At 37.8% G+C, this 24,557-nt stretch overlaps 1 protein-coding gene across 2 annotated transcripts in view; it reads right to left on the bottom strand.

The window, feature by feature from the left end:
* Positions 1 to 351: 351 nt before the first annotated feature.
* The window catches only part of PTPN21 (protein tyrosine phosphatase non-receptor type 21), a 47,503-nt gene continuing 23,297 nt past the window's right edge, over positions 352 to 24,557 (bottom strand). The window contains exons 9-20 of one of the 2 annotated variants that reach the window (XM_065636985.1): positions 22,412 to 22,499; positions 21,610 to 21,689; positions 20,336 to 20,437; positions 19,600 to 19,660; positions 18,981 to 19,065; positions 15,742 to 17,207; positions 13,288 to 13,425; positions 10,260 to 10,481; positions 8,958 to 9,086; positions 8,414 to 8,648; positions 7,742 to 7,902; positions 352 to 6,884 (exon numbers count right to left, since the gene is read on the bottom strand). In XM_065636985.1, the coding sequence (XP_065493057.1) occupies positions 6,756 to 6,884; positions 7,742 to 7,902; positions 8,414 to 8,648; positions 8,958 to 9,086; positions 10,260 to 10,481; positions 13,288 to 13,425; positions 15,742 to 17,207; positions 18,981 to 19,065; positions 19,600 to 19,660; positions 20,336 to 20,437; positions 21,610 to 21,689; positions 22,412 to 22,499 (2,896 nt within the window). In that variant the 3' untranslated portion in view covers positions 352 to 6,755. The remainder of the gene's footprint in view (positions 6,885 to 7,741; positions 7,903 to 8,413; positions 8,649 to 8,957; positions 9,087 to 10,259; positions 10,482 to 13,287; positions 13,426 to 15,741; positions 17,208 to 18,980; positions 19,066 to 19,599; positions 19,661 to 20,335; positions 20,438 to 21,609; positions 21,690 to 22,411; positions 22,500 to 24,557) is intronic. The other variant, XM_065636986.1, reaches the window with a different exon arrangement.

Below are 24,557 nucleotides of genomic sequence, written 5' to 3'. Positions count from 1 at the left end.
TCTCACATGCTTTTGGACAGGGCTTTTCAACTTTGAAAATTTTTTTATCCCTCCTCCACATAAAGGTTACAGGGAAATCGAATGGTCAATACTAAAAATAGCTCTAGAAAATGCAAAACATCATAAACAATAATTCTAGGGTAGTGCTAGCAGGCGCAAGACTTTCCTGCCACGAAGATGACAGCTATTAGTATTTGACAGAACTTGTACTGAGATGCAGGACAGTACTTGAAGCACTTGAGAAGAGGGATCATGCCTTTGTGTACAGAAGACCAAGTCCCAAGCTAGAACTACACATTAAGTTCACTGATTTTTCTTTTAATAATGGAACAATAAAAACTCACAGTTGCTTCAAATATTTATTTCCATGGCAAAAATAGACTATAATATATTCATTTAACATATATTACATTCAGTAAAACAAGCTTTCCTGTCTATGAAACACAATTTGTACATTGTTTTACAAACCAATTTCAGTTTTACAAGAATTAAAGCTGGTTTGATTATACATTTTTACAGTATTGGTGGCAAGACAGCAAAAATAGACATGTTTACCAATAGCTTAGTACTAGAAAATAATACTTTATTTTTGCTACTGTTTAAACAAAGTCCCCTTTAAATCCTTGCATACTGGCTTAAATAAAAACAGAAGAAAATGGAGCCAGACTTTGCATTCCTCTGACATTAAGGACTCAATCCTACAAAACTGCTGAAAGGACTTCACACCCCCATTTGCTTTAACTGAATGAAGAGATTTCAGCAATGTGCAGGAACATCCACACTTAGTGATTTGCCAGGTCAAGCTTTTCAAATTTCCATCCAGGTCCCCCCAGATTAACCATAAAGAGGGCAGATATGTTGGTTATTTCAAAGCAATTTAAGAAATTATCTTTGTAAAGAGCATATATACCTTGTCCGTCAGAATCCAGGATTAGCAAGGTGACAGACTGGAGGATTTTACATGTTTTTTCCCCGTCAAGCTTCTTACCATTCTAAAAATTAATAGCATTTGCAAAGTCTTTAAAGTATTTTACAAGTCCCCTAATTTTACCTAAATATTTCCAAATGGAAAAACAGCATTTAAATTCCCTTTATAAAGGTTAGGCACCTTCTGAAACTGTGCTCATAAAAATAGTAATTTGGTAGTTTTGATTGCCACATTTCTGAATCAAAATAACGTTACAGTATCCGCAGACTCGCTCTCTAACTCACCACAACCTGGATCTGTCCTAAGCTCTATTCATTAGCTTCTTTGCATTTGATTCCCATCTTTGTTCCCTAATTAGAGCTGAAGAATGGACTTCTAAGGAACAAATACACCGAAGGTTATCCTCCACCCCTGAATTCAGGACCAGCTGGAAAACAGCAAAGAAGAGAGCTGAAGTCCATTTAGCAACCGATTTTTTAAATGCTCATTGATGTTAACAAATCCTCCTTTTTCCAGCCCCTGTAGACCTTAAAGTAACATGTGTGATGCCAAAAGAATGCACCAAGTTAGCTGGTCCCCAACAGGGTCTTACTAAGATTTTTTTTTTTTTTTAAAAGACATCTTTGCAACAGCTGTTAAAAGCTTAAGATTCTTCTCTCTTAGCCCAGTACTACAGATTCTCTGAGTCGTGATATCACTGTATTGCAAATGCTGCATTGCAACAATTTCTAAGCACATGTTAAATTCCACATTTCAAGGGCCTGATTTTCAGCCCAGCCTGATCCTGGTGCAGTTTGTACCTACTGTAAACACCTGGCTGCATTGATGTTCATAAAGTATTTAGACTTTCAAATGATCTAACCTGCATCCATTAGCAATTACCGCTGCAAAACTGCATGGATGCCTATTCCCTCTGCAGTTTGCAAGCGTAAAACCAGAGGCCATGGTTTGAAAAATGTGACCTTTAATAAGTAAACAGAAACTGAGTTGACAGATTGCATTAAATACACTTGGAAAGGAAGATGTGTAAAAATAACAGAGGCTCTGAAAAATATATTTGGAGTTTCAAAAATCACATTTTAAAAAGCCAGTAAAAATAACACCTACGACTACATCTGCACTTACCCTGCCATGCCATGAAAAACATACCATATGAATCAAGTCCTTCTAGCAGCTCTACTGTGGACACAAAATGTTCCAAATCCTCCTCCAAATGCCTTCAGCCATTTCTCGAGTCCTCGCTATTTCCTCCATTTTGTACTTTCACAAGAGAATTTCTTCCATACTATCTTAGCCACTTTTCCTTTGAATTCTGTACTTCCATGTATGCACATTCCTGCTGCATTCTTTTGGTTAATTCTTGTAATCTGTATTTAAATTTAGAGCAGACGTGAGTATTCATGCTTTAAGGGCTCAAGCTTTCACTGGCAATAAGCCCATTTTAATTCCTACAGTATCAGGAAGAACTGCAGGAATTTTGCATCTTGCAGGACTGGACTCTGGCTTTGCATGACTTTGAGTATTCAAAAAAAGAACAACCCAAAGCCTAAACTCTAAAGCACAGCGTTCTTGGCAATTGCAGTGTTGCTTCTTTTAAATTAATAATTTGGATTAACAATTGAAACATAGTCATGAGTTCACTATTTTAAGTCCAGGGCCTTAGCAATGCTACTGATATTAAAACGGAGGTCTCATTATACAGCTAGCTTGTATGATAAACTACCCTGCAGTTACCCATTTTGGTCCAGAGGCATTGAAATCTACGAGCCACTCAACTTCAACAGCTGCTCCAACAAGAAAGCTGTAGCAGCAGCATCAGGTGGTCTTACTTATTAAATTTAAGAAGCTGCTTTTGGAGAAAATTGCTCCAAATGTCATCCACTTCAAAAAAGATACACGGGATTACAAGAGAAGCCAAAAAGACGTTTCTCAAAATGCCGAGAGTTTTTTTTCCATTTTCATACACATTTATTTTACTTTTTTCTTAAATTTTGCTGATAACTTCAAGCAGCTTTTCATCCACAGAAATAACAGGAACTCTGCCTTGCTCACCTGCTTTGAATTAAGTATATTTCTAGATATAACCCGCATCACCCTGCACTTGCATTTTTTACCATTCAAATGGTATCACAATGAGAGCAACACTAAGGCATCAAACTTCTGCTCTTCACGGGGGACAGCAAAGAAAGGCGAGCCCTGCTGGGCAGGCTGTGGAAAAGTCACACAAAACTCCCTGGTGCACCACAGAGCTTCTCCCTCGTGGAACGGGGCGAGGAGCGATTTGCTGAGCCAGTGACACCTTTGCAATGACGAGGGCTCTGACTTATGTTCTTAAAGAGCCGCCAGCCCAAGACTACAAAGATTCACTGGCCAAAAAAATCTCTCATGAGAGCAACAACGGAAGAAATCAAATGCGCAGAAGCCCTTACTGCAGTTTGTGAGTTCTTCTCCCAACTCCTCGTAGAATTTGATCCTAAAAAGCATTTTCCACCTAACCCACAAAGGACAGTCAAATCTGCCTCTGGACAGTATATAGCACCTTTATTTATCCCTGAGAGCTCTGACATCCCTAGAGATCAGCATCATCTTTGCCATTTACTGCAAGAACATCTTCATACAACTTTTCTTACTAAACAAAGTCAGCTCAAATCTTGCATAATAATCTGGTTTCATCCCCATAAAAACAGAAGCACATTTGGCAAAATGGACAGGCTTATAGTGGAATTTTAAGCTTCTGACAAATAAATCCACCTGCAATTCACATTGTGACTGGATTTGGACAGCGGATGTTTTTACAATGTCCAACACTTCATGAAGCACCCAGCACAACTGCATGTAAAAGCATCCCTTTTCAAGGCTCAGTACGAAGTGCTAAAAACTGGATTTTCTTTTTAAAGTCAGCTGAAACTCTTAATGATTTTTTTAAATTAATTTTGTTACAGGAGGTTGTGAAGTTTATTTTCATTTGGTATCTTTATAAACAGAAATTCCTCATTTTTCACTTACACGCGAAAGCAATCCTGCTATCTTCAGTTGGAAAACTCACATAAAGTCAAGTTGGTTAAGGTCGAGTCTATTAATGCAAAACTAGACTGCTGATGGACAGAAGTGAAAGCTGAAGTGGAGGAGGTAGCAGTGTTGCACTTAAAAAAATAAATCAAGACTGTGACTATCAGGTTAGAGAGCAATCCCTAGAAGTGAACAGAAGTTCTTTCAGCAAAACAGAAAAGAAAGCCAAAAGAGAGACATTTCCTCACCCATCTCAGATAATCCCATAAATTTTTGATTCAATTGTTTGTTTTAACTGCTCCTTTTAATGCCTCACAGCTGATGTTCTGTCCCAGTAACCACTGAACAGCTAAAAATTTTTCCCTGAAGTTGTGGTTGCATATAATGTCATTAAAAGCTGCATGTATCAGAGTAGGAAAATCACAGTCCAAACTTCAGAAATGGAAATGGCGCAAGCTACATTTTAGAGCATACCTTTTCATTCAAAAATATTTCTGAAGATAGAAGTGAACTGTGGCAAAAAGTAGCAATTTTTTAAAAAACACAGCATGATACAAATAGCTAAGTATGTTTGTTTCTTTCAATACTTCTGTTAACGCAGATATGTCAAATTCGTTTGTTTGAAAGATTTATATAAAGAATCAGTCTTCAGTCACTGGTTTCCTCTGGACTTCCAGTTTTACATTTGGCAGTTAATACTTTCTAGGCATTTTATAGTTAGAAAAAGAGCATTCCTTTCCCTCTTCTGAAATATTCAGTCTAATCTTACTGAGAGTAGAACAATTCAGACTGCCTAAAAGGAGACCGAATGCACTACATTACTATATTGTACTTTCAGGTAATATATTTTGTATAGAATGACATATCAGCACAATGCCATTTGGACCCTGTGTTTTTCTTTGTAGAAGTAGCTTATTATAGAGGAAATTGAGGCAACCTACTTATAATTCTAAATTAATGTTTTGGGAGACACTTATTATTTCGAAGGGGTTTTAATTATTCATAATAGTTTCCAAACCCTTGTTACAGCTCAGAAAAATAACATAAGTTCACCAGTGATAAAAATGGCTTTCAGTCTCATTTCATTTTGCTAAGCAGATGTCAAGGGAAATGGACACACAAACGTTCCTGCAGACCGCTCTGCCATATGGGGTTTTTTGAAATTAAACCAGATATCTACAAACTAACAGCTCACTTTTGAATAGGGAGTTTCAACTCAGCAGCTGGAAACACTCGAAAAGGCAGGTAAAACCACACTGTCCCCATGTGAAAACCACAGACAGAGGATTATTTAGGGATACCCTCATTAAACCAGACCCACGGGACAAAATGGAAACTACCAAAGGTACAACTCATCTTCAGGTCCACACCACAGCCATTGACTCAGCTACCTTTGCAGCTACTAAAATACTCCAGTGTCACCTCTGACAGCTCTTACATTCTGCAGGTGTTCCCAAATGGCTTCTGTGGATATTCTTCATTGCAACGCCGCACAGCATTAGCAAAACCTGTTCTAGCACCGACAAAATAATCTGGAGGATTCTACAGAAACTTTAAAGGCTTTCTTGACTGGGAACATCAACATTTTTAATGGTCATCTTTGCACTGTGTAAACCAGCAGTCATAGCCGCCACACCTCCTACATTATGTTTCATACAATCATTTCCACTTCACCACTATGCACCTTCTTACTCCAATTTTGGCTCTCTCACTTCATCAACTTAAAAGGCTCTTCCTAAAATATCAGGTTAGTAATGGTAAATTACCATATGAAACAATGCATGATTATAGTTTCTATGTTTTAACTACATAAATAACAGAGAAAAAAGTGCTTAAAACATTTGCATCCACTTTGATTTCAGCCAGTAAAATCAAACTGTCCTCTAAATATATGAATAATACTGAATACGTACTTTCTCTCATCCATTTGTTTCCAATAACCTTGTAGATAATTAGAATATTTTTCCCCGGCCTGTTGCCAACAACCCAGTAGGTAAACATGCCTCTGCTCAAATGAAAGTTATCAACAAATAACATCATCTTTCACCTGTCAGTACTATTACACGACACTACAACTAACTACCAATAGCTTCCCCTAGTACTTTCTGCAAAATTTTTTGAAAAGTGAGTTCAAACATTGTCAGCCTTCTCCTCTGAAAATATTATGCTGTTAAAAAAGTTTTAGGTTGTGGTGTTGTTGGGGGGGAGGGGGGAGGAGGTTAATTAAAAAATGCTGAATATAAAAATAACTGTCCTTAAAGCAACAGCTTAAAATATCTAAGAGCTGCTAATTTGCTCAGTAAGCTAGAGGAAACCAAAAGTTCATTTTTAAAAATATAGATGTATTGTTTTAAATATAAAATTGAAAGCAGAATGAAACTGCATAAGACCTTGACGTTCGCAAGGAGCAGGTTTCTCACCCTGTGTGCATCTTACAGATTTCAGCTTGCACACAGTTAACAATTATGTTTTAAAACATAATGCAAGCAAAATTGTGCCATGTACTTCCATTCCATAAGATACTTATTTTGCCCAGAATAACACCACCCTAAAGAAGTATGCAAGCACTACAGACCGGTTCGAGTAAAATCATTCCCTAATATGACTGCAGCTGAACACAGGAAGAATTTAGTCCAGCGGAGATCCTGCTTTGCAGGGACTGTTAGACTGACACTCATTTAACAGTCAGATTCCAGCCCTAAAAAGGTAACTGTGTGATTCATCATACAAAGAAAACGTCAGTGAGAGCAGGTCTGCCTGGACAACTGTAATTTTCTTTCTGTAAACCCTTGCAGTTTCCTGTAGGAAGTGGCAGTGATTATATAAGTCTAGAACTTTTGAGAAACTGAATGAGAACTCCATAGACGAACGTGTACTGCGAAAGAGTCTGCACCATCATCATTCTCTGCTGCCTCAACATGTCCAGCACTCGTGGGATGTCCAGCATCTGGAGGAAGAAAACAAACCATTACTAGTGGCTGGGGAGCAAGCAGACTGGTTTGCACTTTCTCAGCAGGAGCTTCAAAGCAGTACCAGTGATCTAAGGGCAGAATCAGCTGCTCTGAGTTCAGCTTTCACAACTCATTGCCCACGCCTGCAGCATGGACTGCACTGATCGTGCCCACCTCAACTTCCTCACCCGTGAAACATGCAGAATGTTAAACTTGCCCGTCTCATGGTGTACTGGTCTTCACAAATCTAACGGCTGCAGAAGTCTGTCACAGCATTAGGACAGGGATGCAGAACAAAACAATCAGTTTGTGGAGTCTCAGCTGGCATGTTATTAATAAACACTTTACAGCTGTTCACTTCTGGCTAAAACCTCATAAGACCAGGTTTTATTCTATTAAACTACTGCTTTGTCCTCTGCTGAGACTGATATTGCAAATACTACTGCAGCTAGGAACAAAATATTTAATAACAAGCACAAAGACTGGCTACAAAGCATGTTCTTGAATATTATCCATTAAAACTAAGCCATGAACTAGAAGTGGTCAAGTCAGGGCGAAATCCTGAAATAAGCTCAGTAGTCTCAGATATGCCTTGTTCCACTCAGTTATTCAACGCCTTACAGAGTCAAGAATCCAAATGAGCAACCCAGTACCCAGTGTGTAAGTGGGCAGCTCTACAAGATTATTAACTTCTGTTGAATTGCCAAGAGCTCTTTGAACCATAGTTGTATGGGCTTTTCCAAAAGCCATATCTTGGGAAAACTCAGATGAACAGCCATAAAATATTTATTACGCAGGTTATTTACTGTTCCACTACCCAACATTATTTAAAGCACGAGAAAGAAGAGATCACCTCATTATGTTCCAAGCAAGCGATCATGATCTCTGACAGTATGACCACTCCTGTCCGTCCTACACCTGCGCTGCAATGTACCAGTACAGGAGGATTTGGGTTTTTAGGATCCGCAGTGCTGTTCGTATGGCGCCGCACTGACTGTATCTCTTCTAAGTATGCTATGAAGTTCAACAAAATAAGAATAATAAATTCAGGAGATGAAGCTCCGTAAGCCATGCTATTATGCTATATTACGCTATATGCTACAGAAAAGTAGTAATTTAACGAACGACATCCCACAGAAAAAATGACACATTGTACAAGTCACAAGTCATATCCCAATGAAAGCAATGCAATCACTCAACTTCTGTAAGGCTTTCCTTGCCTTATTCCCCACCAAATGTGGCTCACGGCTATCTTGCAACTGCTGGAACACACTCAAATGTGTAGTATGTGATGCAATTATGTTTTAATCTGTATGACCTTCTAGTAAATTATACATTTGACTTTAGACATAAACAATCACTTTAACGAACTGGCAGGTATATTCCTGCCAAAAATAAAATTCAGTATCTCTTCCTGGCGTGAACAAACCTTTTACAGCAGAATCCTTGGCATACTGATGACAAGCTCATTCAGTTACAGCAGCCATTTTAGGAGGTATTAAAAAAAATATTAAATACGACTTACAAAGAAATCCCTTTAAATCCTCTGGACAGCCATGCTCTGGCCAGTCAGTATACTGTAGATGCCAAACTGTTCTCTCCTGTCCTGTGAGAAGATGTTTAATCTTCAAGCCCGTAGTTGCATAGCAGCCTGAGTCAGTTCGGAATCGTGTGGTAATCTTAAATCTTCCATACGTCACAGTGTTGTGTCTTGAACCAAGACGCGGCCAGTATCTGAAGCTTTTTTCTCGCCCACTTTCCTTAAAAGTAAAACATTTGCTTAACAAGAAACACGCGAACACTCATACAACTAATGATCCTGTAACAACTGCATCTCTCCTCTATTAAGTACTACTACAGTTTCTCACTGAGTAAACCAACCTTCCAACAGAAAGAGTTTGCAAATTTACATCTTTCTGCCAAGGAAGGCAAGACAGAAGGGCAAAGGGGCTACTAGAAATTTATCTTTAACTTGTCTCCTTGTTGGAGCCAAGATCCCCTTCCTCTTACATATCATAACAAAATCATTGCAGAATTTCTGGGAGAAACCTGACTTAGTTTATACTCACTTCCTCGGCTGTCACCATAGCTATGATGGCAATCCCTTGTTCCCAGATCATCTGCCAGAAATCCTGACACGTATTCTGCAAAGGGCCCTGTGTAGCAATGTAATCCCATTCTATGCTGCCAACAGAGATCTGTAAAAAGGAAGACATTAGATTAGTAATTATTGACATTTCCCTTTCCCTAGTTCTTCAGTCCACCATTTGAAGGTGCACAAACTTAAAAAAAGACAGCAACACTGCAGAAGTAGGAGCCCACTGAAAGTTATGTCTGCCTTCCATTTTTCAGCTGCACCTTGGCAGGTTAGATGCAGGAAAGACACAATGTTACCACATAACTAAACAAATGTATTTTACGTCATAAGCGTAATGTAAAAGTAAGTAAATAAAACTGTATTCCTCTTTTGTGAATTTAAGGTATGCTACCTTACTCAGGTTTAGAGAAGCTTTCATACCCTGGTGCTATAAATGCTATTATATGCACTAAAGAGTCAGAATTAGATGATGTTCCCTCAAAAAATATTATCTTGTTTGAGAACAGCCAGAAGAGCTACTCAACATTAGTGAATGAGTTGAAGTATAAAAGCTATGGTACCATGTCGATGAACAAACATTAAAAAAAAGACAGACAGCAACAGAACTACAACTGCTACTAAGAAGATCTCAACTCTTTTCAGAGAAAGCATGAAGCCAATTGTATTTGCACTTTAGGTAGGTAAAATGCACTGAAAATTAACAAACTGCCTGGAAGGTTCTTGAGGTCACCCTGGAGCTTCTCCACTTTTTAAAGACAGTTTAAAGAGCTACAGCTTGTGGAAAGGTGAAACTGAAGACTATGAAAGAGCATGGGTCCATCTCTTCCTCTAGCCATCCAAAAAAGCTTAAGCTGGGAACTAGCTGTTATAGGTCTAGTCTGAGAGCACAGAAAAGGAAGATATAACAAGGATTGTTACTGCAGTTCAAAAATATCATAATCATTGCAAAAGATCCCAGTTTGTTATAAGGCTGTTTGCCTTCTTAACTCTGGGAAAAATGGACATGCCTCCTGTTAGCACCAACCCACAGAGAAAGGAGACAGCAGATCAACACAGAAACAGAATGCAGAAGACCTCTCCAACAATTTATCCTCCATTATTCTAGGTAATGAGAATAAACAGGTTACTGCTGTCCCCAAAGAAACCTCTGCCGAAGGAGGGAAAGAGAAATGGAGGGATTCTCACTCATCTGATCAAATCAATATTGATAGCCAAATCCATATTTACTTACCACGAGAACTGGCAAATATTTCTCCAACAGTATTTTTCTCACCTTGATATGAGACGCATTGATGTACCCCGTGTTATTTTCTTTGGTTGGGACTAGCTCTACTCTGGTGTCATCATAAGGAAGGACGTCCTGGAATCGGTTTCTTTCAGCATTTTCAGGAAGCCGAGCTATTGAGCACTCACCATCTATAAGTCTTTTTTTCTGAATGCGCTCATATTCAGTAAACACCATGCCCTGCTCTAATCGTTGTTCCAGAACTTTACACTGAAAGACAGAACACAGGTAACCATAACAAGTCACATTCTAAGATGAGACTATTTTAACAGAGAATTCATGAAGGATAAAATGTATGTATTTTCCTCTCCTACATACTTTTTCAATGCTTTTCCGGGTATTCATATTTTTACAAACATACCAGAATAAATTAGAAGCAACTCTAACCAGCAGGAATTTTTTTGAGGTGAAAACTAAGAAGCCTGTTATACTTCATTAGGTCACAAAGCTGCAAATACCACTAGTGAAAGTCAAATTACCTCAGAGTGTCTATAAAGACAACCCAGCTGCGCAAAGAAATATTTGGCCAAACCAGGTAGCTATGCTATACTACAAACCACCTGAAATACCTTTGAACAAGAAATACACAATTAATCCTCCTGCTCAATATAGCACATTAGATTACATCATTTAGAAAGGTCTCCTTTAGCTTTGTAACTGAAAAAAAGAAAAAAGTCAACTTTGTCATTCGTACAGAGGAAGCCTCTAAAAACATAAAGCAAAACACCTGCCTCAGTCAACGAGCTAACCATTCACTATCAATATTCCACATTTTCTTAGGCTGAAAATACTAAACTGAAATACAGCAGCAAAGTCTTAGAAATTTTTGGTGCAACTGAAGTATAAACCCAGGTTTTTTTCTACTAATATAATTCAATCTGTTTTATTCAATAAGCTGCTCTGTCCCTTCCCCCCAATCTTCTTTCGAAACCAAGTTCTTTCTAAATCATAAGACACTTCTGGAATTCCATCATCTCTTTGCCAACAATAATTAGAGGAATAATATGTAAGATTTCAGCCAGAATATTTCATCTATGTCACATGTCTCCAGCCTCCCACAGCAACTGCTCTGTGGTATCAGATCAGAAAAGTATCTTGTATCAAATGACCGTAATGCCAAATGTTGCAGGGGAACCTCAATCATACACAATTTGCACATCAATACACCAACTGTACAAACTCCTATGTTATCTTTAGGCTAAATTCCTTCATTTAAACTGATAATAACATGAAGTTGAGCAATGAAACAGGCATTGAATCCATTTTAAAGTCATCATCTAAAATATCTGCAGCCTGGACTTTCATGTCGCATGTCTGCTTTGCATTGCCTCTTCTCAACTGCTTTAGGAATTATTCCCATTTCATGATACATATTCTGCCTCTACATGACTGCCTGAAGAGAAAGTGTAGTGACATGCCTTTTTCATAACTTGACTTTTTGGATTCTTCTTTTACCTCAACACTTCGGGCAGAGCTACCCTGTTTCCCCAAAAATAATACAGGGTCTTATATTAACTTTTGCTCCAAAACTCATTGCTTTTTTACATGTATAGCTGCTTGGACACTATTAAAATTTACTTTTTTTTTTTTTTAACTGTAACTAGGGCTTACTTTTTGAATAGGGCTTATATTTTGAGCATCATCAAAAATCCAGAAAAGTCATGCTAGGGCTTATTTTCGGGGAAACAGGATAGCTGAATAATAATAATAATAATACTAACAACAACAACAATAATAACAACAACAATAATACTACAGCTGAATTCAATAAAAGTCAATCCAGGAAGAGATGATGGCTATAAGCAAGAGGAAATGATACAAACAACAGATACAGATACAACACAGATACAAAATGTAGAATTCTATTTAATAACAAAATGTTCATGTCTGTCCCTTAGCATCTTTAAGGAGGATATATAAAGATCAAAAAGAACATCACCTGTATTGAAATGGAACAGTCCAATCTCCCTCCTATGGATCTCACTCCAAGCCTTCAAACTCCAAGACTGAATTTCTACTGTGTAATTTGCAATTAATTTTCTTAGCCTGTTCCTTATAACCACAGCTGGTGAGAGCAGGACTGTTCCTCCAGGTTCTAATCCCTGCCCAGTGACTGTCAATAAACTGAGCCAGAAGGGCTCTGCAACTGAAGATGCCCAACCACACTCAGAACAGGATTTCAAAGAGACCACTGGGTGCAGAATGTACAATAATCACCGTAGACCTTGATGTATCGAGCTGCTCCCCGGTCAGATGTGTGATGACAGCACTGTTCTACACAGCCCTTCACAGGCTGGATATTGACTGTATTTCACTACCCTGTACCAATGTAAAGATACATAAGGCAGACTGAAGTCAACTTACTGATGCTGGTAAACCTGATACATGCGGATGGAATCATATATTTCTCAAAGAATGACCCTCAAATTCTAGAACCTGATGTCCTCTCAGTGATCTGAGATCTCTTACTGAATTTAAAATTTCTGCAGATCACACAAATTCCATCTATATTGTCAGGATCCACCTGAGGAAAACAGATGAACACAATCCGCACAAGCTGTGCACCGGGGATGCAATTTAACTACAAAATTTATTGTAAAAATTGTATGAACTACTAATAATTACAACTAAGTTCAATCTCACACTCATAATTTTTATTTTCATATGTCTTCAGTCTGGAAGATCCACAAATTAAGAGAGAAAACAGAAAGACTTGGCACAAAAAAATGTATCAGTAGATACTAGTTAATTTGCCTCCCATAGGTTCAAAGGGTAAACTATAATCTGAATCACTGTCATCTTAAATCTTAAAGAAGAATCTGAGTTACACCCAATACTTCTAGAAATGAATTATCAATCAGAAGTCTCATTCTTCATTTTGTTTCTATTCTCAGTATTTGAATTGCTTTGAATCTGAAGCATTTTAAAGTCAACACAAAGCACCATTCACATACATTTCATTTTGAAAAATCACCAGTGGGAAAGAGAAATCAAGCATTAAAAAACTTCAACATACCCGTTCATCATTTGTTGCTCTTGTTGGTTCTTCCTTCCTCTCATCTGGCAGAGGCATTCTAGTCAAAGCTAGTCCATTCAGGGCAGCTAGCTTTAGAGGCCCTATTTTTTTTGCATCATTTTTATTCTTTTTCATACCCTGCAAAAGAAGAGCTAAAACTTGTAAATATACTTAAATACCTGATGAAGTTATAAAGTAGAAACCAAATGAGTTCAGTTAAGCAAAGGATACTTTTTGACCCCTTCTGCAAACAGCTCTGACCTTTTTTCTTTGATAAGCAGTGCAGTGAGAGATTACGGTGGTGGGACTACATTCCTCCAAGTACACAACACAAGTCTGTCTTCATTCCAGACAGGTTAATGAAACTGCACGAGAATTACAAATATGGATCCCTACAAAGCTCACAACTGAGGGTGTGACGTGACAACTCTGGACAATTAACAGTCTTGGACAGAACTGCAATCACTTTCCACCCCAGAAATACACACAAGTGATTCCTTACTGGACTGTCCAGTGTGCAGGCATTATTCTTCCCTGTAAGTGGGCATAACAATGAGCATATACCTTAAGATATTTGGATATAGTTAAATGTTTGAATAGGTTTGCAACAAACTGCACATACAAAACGTGAACACAGAACTGCAGACAGATCTGAGCCCTGAACCAGGCCACGAATCTAAATTATTGAAGTCATCATTCATTATTTGAGAAAAATACCAAAGGGGAATTTTTATGAAAGAATAAAGTCAGGTGATTCCTTTAAAAAGTGTAAGAGAAAACTTAATAATCCCTGCAGTTGCTAAGTTTGGTTGTTAACAAAAATACACTGAAAATATGAGCATATATGCTGCTTGAATGATAATCCTTTCAAAAGCTAAATGGTAGTAAGGAGTACGACAACAAAGCTAAGAGGATGAGACCACATTTAAAAGCAAAACGAACACAAACACAACAGTAAGAGTTCATTGGAAAGCAAAATGTGCGAATATGGGTAGGCACCAGCTGTGTTACTAGGATATTTATCTCAATATTGAATACAGAAAGGTAATATTTTCTATTATGCAATAGCACTCTTAAATATTACTGAACTAGAAAGTATTTTACTGAACACTTCTAGTGAAAAAGTTTTAATATCAATTTCATTTCAAAGGTTGACTTGAATATTTAAATAGCTATCAGGAGGAAAAGGCAGGGTATGATTTTGTTAGACACATCTGGGTCTGAAAATGTATCTTTTGAAAAACAAAATACTAAGTGACTCCCTAAATGTGAATACAAGGAGAAAGGCATCACCTTCTTTCCCCTACATCCACATACTAAACAGGAAGAAGGAGATTTAGAAAAACACACACAATTATAAAATTAATTGACGCTGATGAAGGTTCACTTCATTGTGTTCAGCTCCATGTACAGGAAGTCTGACAGACAAAAAAACTGTGAGAGCAGTAACTATTTAAATACATGGCTTACTCTAGATCAGCTTTTGTAGCATCAGCTGTAACAGTTATTACAGCAGTAGGAGTTATATGGTAGTTCCGCTGCAGTCCAACTTGTGCAGAAAACTAACACTAACTCAGTCTGGCAAAGTTAACAATAATCAATTTTAAAAGCCAAAATAATAATAAGAACGGTCTCCCTCCATCAGCACCTGAAATATGCCATGGGCTACATATAACTGAACAAAAGTTTAAAACAAAGAGAGTGGTAAGGACTGCCACTGAAATTGTACAGTCCCATACAGACCCTAATGTTTTTCTGAGGTGGGAATTACAGATAAGGTGAAACTTGCCGCTGTTCACTATTTATGGCTTCCTAAGATTGGAGTAGGAGAAAGACACATGGCAAGCAAGAAATAGTGAGATACAAACAGCTTTAAGGAAGGTAAAATGGAAAGGGTATGAATAGGCGAAGGGATGGAGGAAAGAAGAGAATGCAAGGAAATAATTTATTGCCTAATGCATCAGGTCCCCCCTCGTAGGTCAGAAGAAGATAAAAAATGAATTTTAAAAAGTAAATATTCAGCTACATCCAATTTTTCAGTGAAAGCAAGATTAGAAAACTTGTACTGAAATGGAAGCAGTTGCTTCTGTTCTAGGTAAGAATAGGTAGGGCAGAATTCGGGATCTAGAACTGACTTTAAAGGAGCTCATGCTACAGTTGCTGTCCAGGTTAGGTGTATCAGATGGATGGAGACTGCACAGCTGGATTTGTGTAGGAGGACTATACAAACAGAACACAGACGTGGCAGAGAAGGGGACAAAAGATAGCTAAGCAAAGATAATCAGGGCAAACCAGAAAAATAAAGGTCAAGCTTAAGGTAGCTTTTAATTCATGTGTTTTAAAAGCATCTCAGGTTGATTAAAACAAAACAAACCTCAAACAAAAAACCCCAGACAACTCCTGCTATAGAACAAATCAAAACAACCCAAAACAAGAGGAGTAATATCCACTTACACCTAGCGGGGGAAGGCCTTCCACAATATTCTTCTTCCCAGACAAAAGATCGGACACAGGTCTCTTCTTTACTGAATCTTTCCTTATTCTGTATCTCCCTGATGTTGTAAGGTCAGATTCTGACATAGATGGAGTAAGCAGTCCTTCCCCTCTTCTCTGTACCTGGCTTTCTACTAGTAAATGAACGGGGCTCATATCTTTCATTCTCTTTTCTGTCTCAGTAATATGTAATTTAGGCTCAAGAATATGCAAAGGGCCAGCAGATGAAGCAACAGAGCTATAAGGGTAGTTCAGTACTGAATCATGAGAATAACCACCCATAACAGATGACAGTTGGGTTTGATCTTCAGGGAGTGAAGAAAGACCTGTAGCAGCCTTGTTTTCTTCTTCAAATTCTTCTTCTTCCTCACTACTGTGAATCAGCATAGTAGCATCTGAAAGGGTTTTCTTATGATCACAGTTCACACCTTCTTCTTGCTCATTTTCTTTTTGCTTTGTTCTTTCCATCAGAATGTTGGGCTGTGACCCTTCTGAGAGAACTCTTGGAAGAGCCACATCTGCTGCAGAAGCTGACATGGTCCTGTCTTTAATTCTTATTCCTTCGAAGCTGGGAGTCAAGCCTGCTATTTCAATACTGTTCCTTTTCTGCAGCTGAGCATGGTGTGCTGATGTTAGAGGTTCACTGACTTCCTGAAGAGAATGTGCCACGGGCAGGCTGTCTTCCTGAAATGTCTGGACAGAATGGTGCACTCGCCTCGTGATAAGGTCTGGATTGCTGCTGCTGATGTAGATATGTCGTGAAAGGTCTGGAGTACTATTTGCAGGTCTCGGGTAGGGGTATGGGGGAGGCGGTCGGTAGACTTGAGTCTTCATTATATTTGGTGCTGGGTAGTCCTGAGCCTGGAGCTGCACGTTTGTCAGCTCAGGCACACTGACCGCCCCGACAACTGGGCGCTTTTCAGCAGGGTAGGGATAGGGGGACTGGCTGTGAAAACTGTAGTTCAGGTTAAATGGATAATGGTTCGATTGTGGAGAAGCAAAGTGAGCATGCTCTCGTATTTCAGGCTGACTGTACACTAAGGCATCAGGCCTGCTGTAAGCATAAGAATTGCTGATGTTAAGATTTCTCATTGAGTGACTCTGCCTATTGGTGTGCACCATCCCCCTGTTGAGCTGTCTCATCACGGTTTCATAGTCTGGCGTGGGACGATAAGAAGGTGGTATTAGTGCACTGTGTCTATGTGATGGGATGTAATCGGTCCTGAGGACATCACTTCCAGTAATGCTTGGGTTAGAGGACATGGGGGATGGCTGCAAGTAATGCTGTGGGTTGTTCAAGGAGTTTGTGCTGTGTGCGCTATAGACACTACCATTGCGGATCCGACCACTGTAGTCGTGAGGGGCTCTATCCAAGCTAGTCTGAGAGTGACAGTAGTATCCATTATGATTGCTCACAAAGAGGTTATCTGAAAGTAAAGTTTAAGAACAATCTTTATGTCTAAGACATCAAACAAAGATATCCTCTATTAAGACGTAGCTAACCTATGTTAGAGATTTTCAAAATCTCAGTTATTCTTAGCTATGTATTAAGTGTGAAAGAAAAAAAAAATAAAAAAAACCACCACCAGATATTTTTGTTTTGTTGATAACCTGAGGTATGTATACCAGAATAACCTATTATGTTCATTTAAATGATGCAAATTCCTATTGGAAAACATTGTCTCAGTTTAAGAATGGCTTTCTTCTGTTTAGGAGAGGTTTGCTAAGTTTCAGTCCAAGTTAAACAAAATCCATACCAATCTTAAACCACACTAATTGCAAGACAGAATGTCTGCACCAGGGTTTGCACTAATCTAATGAGATCAGTTTAAAACAGCAAGCAAGAAAAACAAACAAACAAACAAGAACAAAAAAACCACCAAAAACCTAAAAACACCCCACAACAACCAAACAAAACCCCCCTCACTCTTCTTCTTCTACCCTTAGGACATAAGTAGATATAGTACTACAAGACCTTAAAAAAAAAAAAAAAAAAAAAATTCTCCAGAAATTTTGGAGACTTGGAGACCTTTTAAACCACCATCATGTATTGCTTGCACATTAATATATATTCACTGTCCTGAGTAAATATACACTCCATTATTTAACTATTACTTCATTGGATGTACAATCTGCCAAGGTCCAGAAGAGAACAATTCAGTCATTGCTCTATGTACCTTCCAAGATTGAACTCTACGGGTTCACCAAAATAATTGCCACACATATGTTAATGAATTTGCTGACAGTCAAAAATTATTTTGCTTGTGAAAAATTGTTCAAAAATAGAATATGTGCAGTAGCAAATATCCAGCAATAATTCCAACATTGTATTGGAAACAATTCAGCTACATTCTGAATTTAAATACCTGTACCTTCATGAATACTTGTGTAACTCTATTTAGATAGAAAATGGGCTTATTCCCTTACCAGTGACTTGTTAAGAGTATTTTTTTTAAGCAGCTGACTTGTAGACATGAAGGTCCCTGTCAAAACCGAGGCAACTTTTCAAAAGTTTAGATTAAGCTCTTGAGGGCAGCAGCTTTGTTAGTTAAAGACATGGTGTGTAAGAATCAAAAAAAAGAGAGAAAGCAGCCATGACACCACTGCAAAGCACTTAGATTAGGAGTGTGCATCCCTTAAGAATTCTAATTAGGGTTTGTTTTGGTGGTTTTCTTTCCTTTTTTTCAAAAAAATGTATACCAGTTCCATAACTTGCAGACTTCCTTAGCCTTTGAATTCCTCATCACCTTGTAGCCTAACGAACTCTGAGAGAAACTGCTCTCTTCCTGCATCCTGGCTTTAGTATTTTTTTAAATTCATTTTTGAATTGCCTGAATTGTCTGAGGGCCCAGTTACTCTTTGCAGCAAGGATCTCAGAAGGAAGGATCTCTTTGCAAGGATCTCAGGATGCCATACTGGTACATGAACCAAAAACCAGAACAGTCAGCTTAAACTCACACAAGGGACCACAGTCTCCAGCTCCTGTATATGCTGTCCTCACTAACTTGCTCATATGCCATATTTCACATTAGCCTCTATGCCTAGAGTAGCAGCAGGCACTTCAATGAGTGTCATATTACAAACCTATTCCATGTTCACTCTACGAATTCATTAAACTCTAGCTGAAGTAGCTATAAATGCAAATTATAGCTTTTAACTTCCGAAGTTGTGTAGCGGGGCCTTGGATTTAATGAACTTACCTTGGGAGGATGCATATGGTTCAGTATAATGACCATTGTAATGCAGCTGAGGTGGTGGAGGCATCATATAAGGCTGAGGCTTGGGCTAAGAAATAAAGCATCTTATTGTTAGTTAAAAACTCATGTTTTATTTTCAAAATAAGTCTTGAAGATTTTTTTTTATATAATGTATAATATCACATATATAATATATAATGTATAATACACACACATGAAGTCTCAGTCTTAAACCATTTCTCTAAATCTGCAAGGTAAGCTCCTCCTGTGAGGTCATACAAAACATAATTAAAAAAAAAAAAACAAAAAAAAGAAAAACTCAGAACCACCCACCCCCAACTCAAGACTCTATCTTGCCATCTGACATCTAAGAGAATCTCCTAGGTGAGTCTCTTAGAGACAGAGCAATCAAACTAAAATATTCTTCATTGCAATTATTAATATTTTAATTCCATTATTCAGGTATTACATACCAGCTTTTTCTACTAGTCAGAAACAGTTCCTCAATACTATACTCATCTTTTTCACTGCTCATTTTATTTCACTGAAGGAAACCGATGTCTGATCCAAAGTCAATTGAAATCCATAAAAATGCAAATATAAAACTCTCTGCTCTCCTTACCATAGACATCCTGGAGGAAGACCGCCTTCTAACAGGATTCACTGTAATGGGCTGGGTTTGTCTACAGAAGAAATTTTATGGAGACAAATGATTCTTAACAACACCAAGACCCATTTCAAACTTTGGAAAGTGCTCCCAAGCTCAGTTAAAAAAACACTCTACATTTCTTGGAGCCAGGCCTTGCATTAAATAGTCTTCCCCAACAGTCTCAAAAGGAAAGAGCTCTGCGCATAAACCACCATCGCAGACAGTATGAGAAGAATAACAAAACCAGCATCAAAATACCTCAGTTATTTCTTTGCCTCCTTTTGATGAAGCATAAAAAGCAGATGTCCCTGGAGCACTGCAGCAGGGTAGAAAAAGCAGTGGAGTAACTGGGGACTTGTTCCAAATTTGAGCCCCATTTAAAATCTCATACTCTAAGTTACCTGTTCTACAAGACCAGGCATCAGATTTTTTACAGAATGTAATCTTACTAATGTTACAGGAACTGGAAAGCGCAACTCTACTGCATGACCATTTGTATGCTCTAACACTCGAGCTAACAGCAATAATTTTTCATAATTCATTGGATTGCCTCCAGGATGTAAGGTTCAGAAACCTTAAGCTCCTTTTTCCCCACCCCACGCTGCACCTGTACTCTGCATCTTGCAGCACCACTGAGGTCAAAAGACAGCTGAATAACACAAATGCAGGAACTGCCAGATTTCAGAAAGAATATGATTTTTCAGCTCACCCTTTGGGAAGTGAAGGACGAGAAAGGATTGGAAAGCGTGGAAGGGAAAGAATGAGGGAAGATTTCTGAGAGCCCTCCTCAGGTGGAGAGTCCAGGGAGTCTCTAAAGACAAGGTATGTACAGATAAAAAAAAAATAATCCTAACTTAATACAGACGTGCATAAGACAGTTTTCAGCAGCAAGACCAGATGACAGAGAATTTTAGAGAGAATCAGAGAAGATTTTGAGGACTTTTCCTATCAATAAAACCATGTTGTGGTGAAAGGGTTAAAATAAGTAATCCTAGAGACTGACATTCAACATGGAACTACAGATCCGATATTATTCAGACAGCAACGCACAAGTCCCACCAATGCAGTGCTACTACCAATATTTCTTATCCCGCTCAAAAGGCAGCCAGGTTTACAAGCTTAGAGGTATGAGGTCTGCTCTATTTCAAATTAATCTTACTCTTCTAAAATATATTAGCATTAAACACACTAAGAAGTCATCTGTGCTACAAAATATTCCATAGTCTTTCCACTGGCCTCGGCAAATTTTGGACCAACTCCTCCATAGCTATCTTCTTGTGTACAGAGAAAAGCAATGGAACATTTGGAAATCATGCTTTTTTATGACAGACTATTCAGTGGGTCAAATTCTCTGCTCTTTGACTCAAGTAACTTAATCAAAGGAAAGCTGTACCAGTAGAGTATCTCAAATTCCAGCCTTTGATTTACAAGTTGGAGAACAGCCCATTTAAATTTAATTTGATGAATTGTATTAAATTTACTTTGCACTGGTGCTACTTGAGCTGTACGGATTCCACGGATATCCAAAGGACCACATACCTCTCAGCTGCCAATCCAGCACATTTCAGGAGTGCTTCACATACACTTCCCGCTCTTTTAAAGGCCTCTAGCGTGTCCTTTCAGAGCAGTTCACCCAAACCCAGTCCAAAATCCCAGTGATTCCAGCAGCTCACAAACATCCTGGCAATAGTACCCCCCAAAGCCACTGAAGTCTGTCACAGCACTGAGATCCAGCAGCAGGGACTAAACACTATTATTTTTGGTAAGATTTCAATGCTTAATATTTTCCTCTGTTAGAAGGCAGAACATGTTTGAGAAACTAGTCATAAGTATTTTCTCAAAAAAGATTAAGAAAGAAGGCCCAAGTCATTAATTACTACATTCTAAAAATGACAGTGAAGACATTACAGAGGTTATAAAAGATTTCACTTCCCAATGGAAGCTTCAAGGGTGCCAAGAGTTGCGCTGATGTATTCTACTTACAGGCTGCATTTATTTAGTCTGTAAAATTTGTGTCTAGCCACACACATCCTCCACACATATTTTGCTGTTTCCATATCTTCCTGCCAAAAAATAAACCCAAAATTTGCATATTAGGGCAAATACATATACCCATCACTTGTTTTCAGACAAGCCACTGAAATTTTTAATATTAAATTAGCATTGACCGATTTTGTCTTAATTTAACTTCATTACTGTCACCAGGTTTGCCTTAAAACTATACTTTGTGGGCCTGAACATGCACTCTAGCCTAACAATTTCATTAGATTGATGAAAGTTGAAAGTAGAAGCTTTTTCCTGAAGACACTCTTATCAGCTATAATACTAACACAATTTGCAACGTGTGTATATATATACACACATATATATATAATACTGCAAGACTGTCAAGAGCTGCCTTCTTGACAAAGGCAACTGGTAGATGCTACATGAAATTAATTCTTCAAGGAATGCCGTTGCCCATTCCAGCAAAGTTCTAAGACAATGTTTATCTTTAAACACCACTGATTTAAAACTCAAAAAAACATGCTAGAAATTTTACTGGAATGGATGAAAGTGTTTATGACCACCTCAAACAAACCTGTCAATGTACTAAACATAACCGGCCAGATTTTTAATTCCTTCCTGTAGAAAGCCAGCCAGAGACAGTATTGTGACTTTTGACTCACTCATACAGTTCAAAGTTGCTAAATATATAAAAAGTAGCTTTTATACTTTGAGTTAAATTAGTAGTCTTAATTTGTGTTTTTATCTATTTAGTGAAAAAAAGTAAAAATCTACTCACAGTTTGGAATTGGATCGTCTCTTCTTTGTTTGCCAGCTCTAATGTGAAAAAGGATTTGTTGTGGGACATGTTGGCAATATCGTGCCACCTACAGACAGAAGGGACAGAACATGACTGGCAAGCTCTGATCTTCAAACCACAGAAAATGCAACTGAAGAACAGAACCACCACCAAGAATATGGATAAATAAAAAGTTCATCAGTCTATCTGAACAAGTTGCAGAGCATCGCTTCCACATCCATTAAATAACTGCTGAAAGGAAAATATGTACATTACTAACTCTTTTCAGGATGCACAATATGTACAGTAATAAGTTTACTACTTGTCTTCCACTTGAAATTCTGTCAAGTGTGAGTTTTTTTTTTTAAAAAAAAAAGTCATATTTAATTATCAGTAAATTATAGTGTCCTGACTGCTTGAAAGGAAACCATACATTCGGAGTGGGGGAATCTACACTAAACAAAGCCATTAAGACATGATTATACATATTTTCTAGAACTCTCCTGCATATTGACAGATGAGAAAAAGTAAAAGTTAGATTGCAAGAAATATAATACCTTATATTTATTCAGTTTCTTGTTAAATATAAATGTAGCTTGATCCAATAGTATTATCTTAGTATAAATAAAGTCTATATCATTGATTTATTAAAAGAATATTCTGCAGTGCATAAACACAGGGAAAAAGCATGACCTAGATACAAGATTCTCTCTAAAAGTATTTATACCACTTCCATTTTCATTATATAGATGTGGCTGATAGCATTTCCTATAGCTACTTCACCATCATATGCATGAGGCAGAGAAAAAAAATAATGTCCCCATTGTGATGTAGAAGAAAGACCCCTGAAATTCAAGGTCTTGGTTCACTGGCATTTATGGATGCAGTTACAAAATTACTTGAACCAGTCTGAACATAACACAGCCTTTGTAATTTGTACTCGTGGGTCATCTCTATCCTTTTTTGCCACCCAAAGATCATGATGTATCTATCCCTGGTAGAACTGCCCATAGTCATACAACAAATAAGCAATAGAGCAGAAAACTGGATACCGGAATTGGAATACGAATACTTTCTGATGACTTCCAATGTGCAACTTTTTCCTTATGTTTACAAGACTGCATCCACAATTCTTTGGGCCTCAATATCAAATATTTCCAAACGCTTTTGATTTTAAAAAGGAACTTTGGTTTTCGAACAGCTGGAACCATGATATAGCAAAAAAATAACATGCATAAAGCCACTCAAGCTATCTTAAGGAGTAACACTCTAACAGATAAAAAGACATTTCGCCTTATGTGAAATGCACAGACAAAGCTTTATGCCTCTCCCTTACGTGCTTGGAAAGTCAGACAGCAGAGCTGCTGTTGCTTCATTCTGCAAGAAAGCAGAGTGGGGCACTGGTACCACTCGACACAGTTAAAAAGAATTTGCCATCAGCTCTCCTGTCAGCAGCAGAGATAAAGATTTTTGTGAAGGACAGTTAACGGTACTGAATTTATAAATCCTATTAAACAAAACCACTAACAGAAAGAATCACAGTTGCTACTTTCTCTAAACCCAGAAATTCACCACAAGTTTCAGTAACTGTTGGACCATACGATTTCGAGATTCTATTAATATTCAGCCCAAAATTCAACTCTAGAAGATTAAAGTTCACTAAGAATAAAGCCTTTCTTGCTCTAGCAATAAATACAGATTACTAAGATTCATTCAAAAAATCTTTATATGTATTTTTTGAAATTTATTCCAAATTCTGTCCGAAGATGCCGGAGAAACCCCTCTTGAAGTCAGTAGGAACCGGGACATTTCACATGAAGACTGAATTTTAACAGTTAGGTGAGTTGCAGACACACCTATGCCTACAATTTAAAAATTAGAACATTAAATAAATAACTAAAACAATGTATAAATCAAAAATAATGAAACAAATGTTATCATGTGACTCTCCTCTATTTCTTTTATATGTAATATACAAAAGGAACTCATGGATAATTTTACAATTGAATATTTCTAAGTAAATTGATGTGCCCATCTCAGGACTTAAGATGTTCTATGTGCAGAGAAATGCTTCATTTTTGACTCAATAAATGTTTTGTAATAGTATATTAAATGCTCACCACTTAGAATTAATCTGTCTTAAAAA

The sequence above is a fragment of the Caloenas nicobarica genome, chromosome 5 (assembly GCF_036013445.1).
Source record: "Caloenas nicobarica isolate bCalNic1 chromosome 5, bCalNic1.hap1, whole genome shotgun sequence".
Classification (NCBI taxonomy): Eukaryota; Metazoa; Chordata; class Aves; order Columbiformes; family Columbidae; genus Caloenas; species Caloenas nicobarica.
Note: the sequence above shows the minus strand (reverse complement) of the source record. Positions and strands in the feature narration are given on the sequence as shown.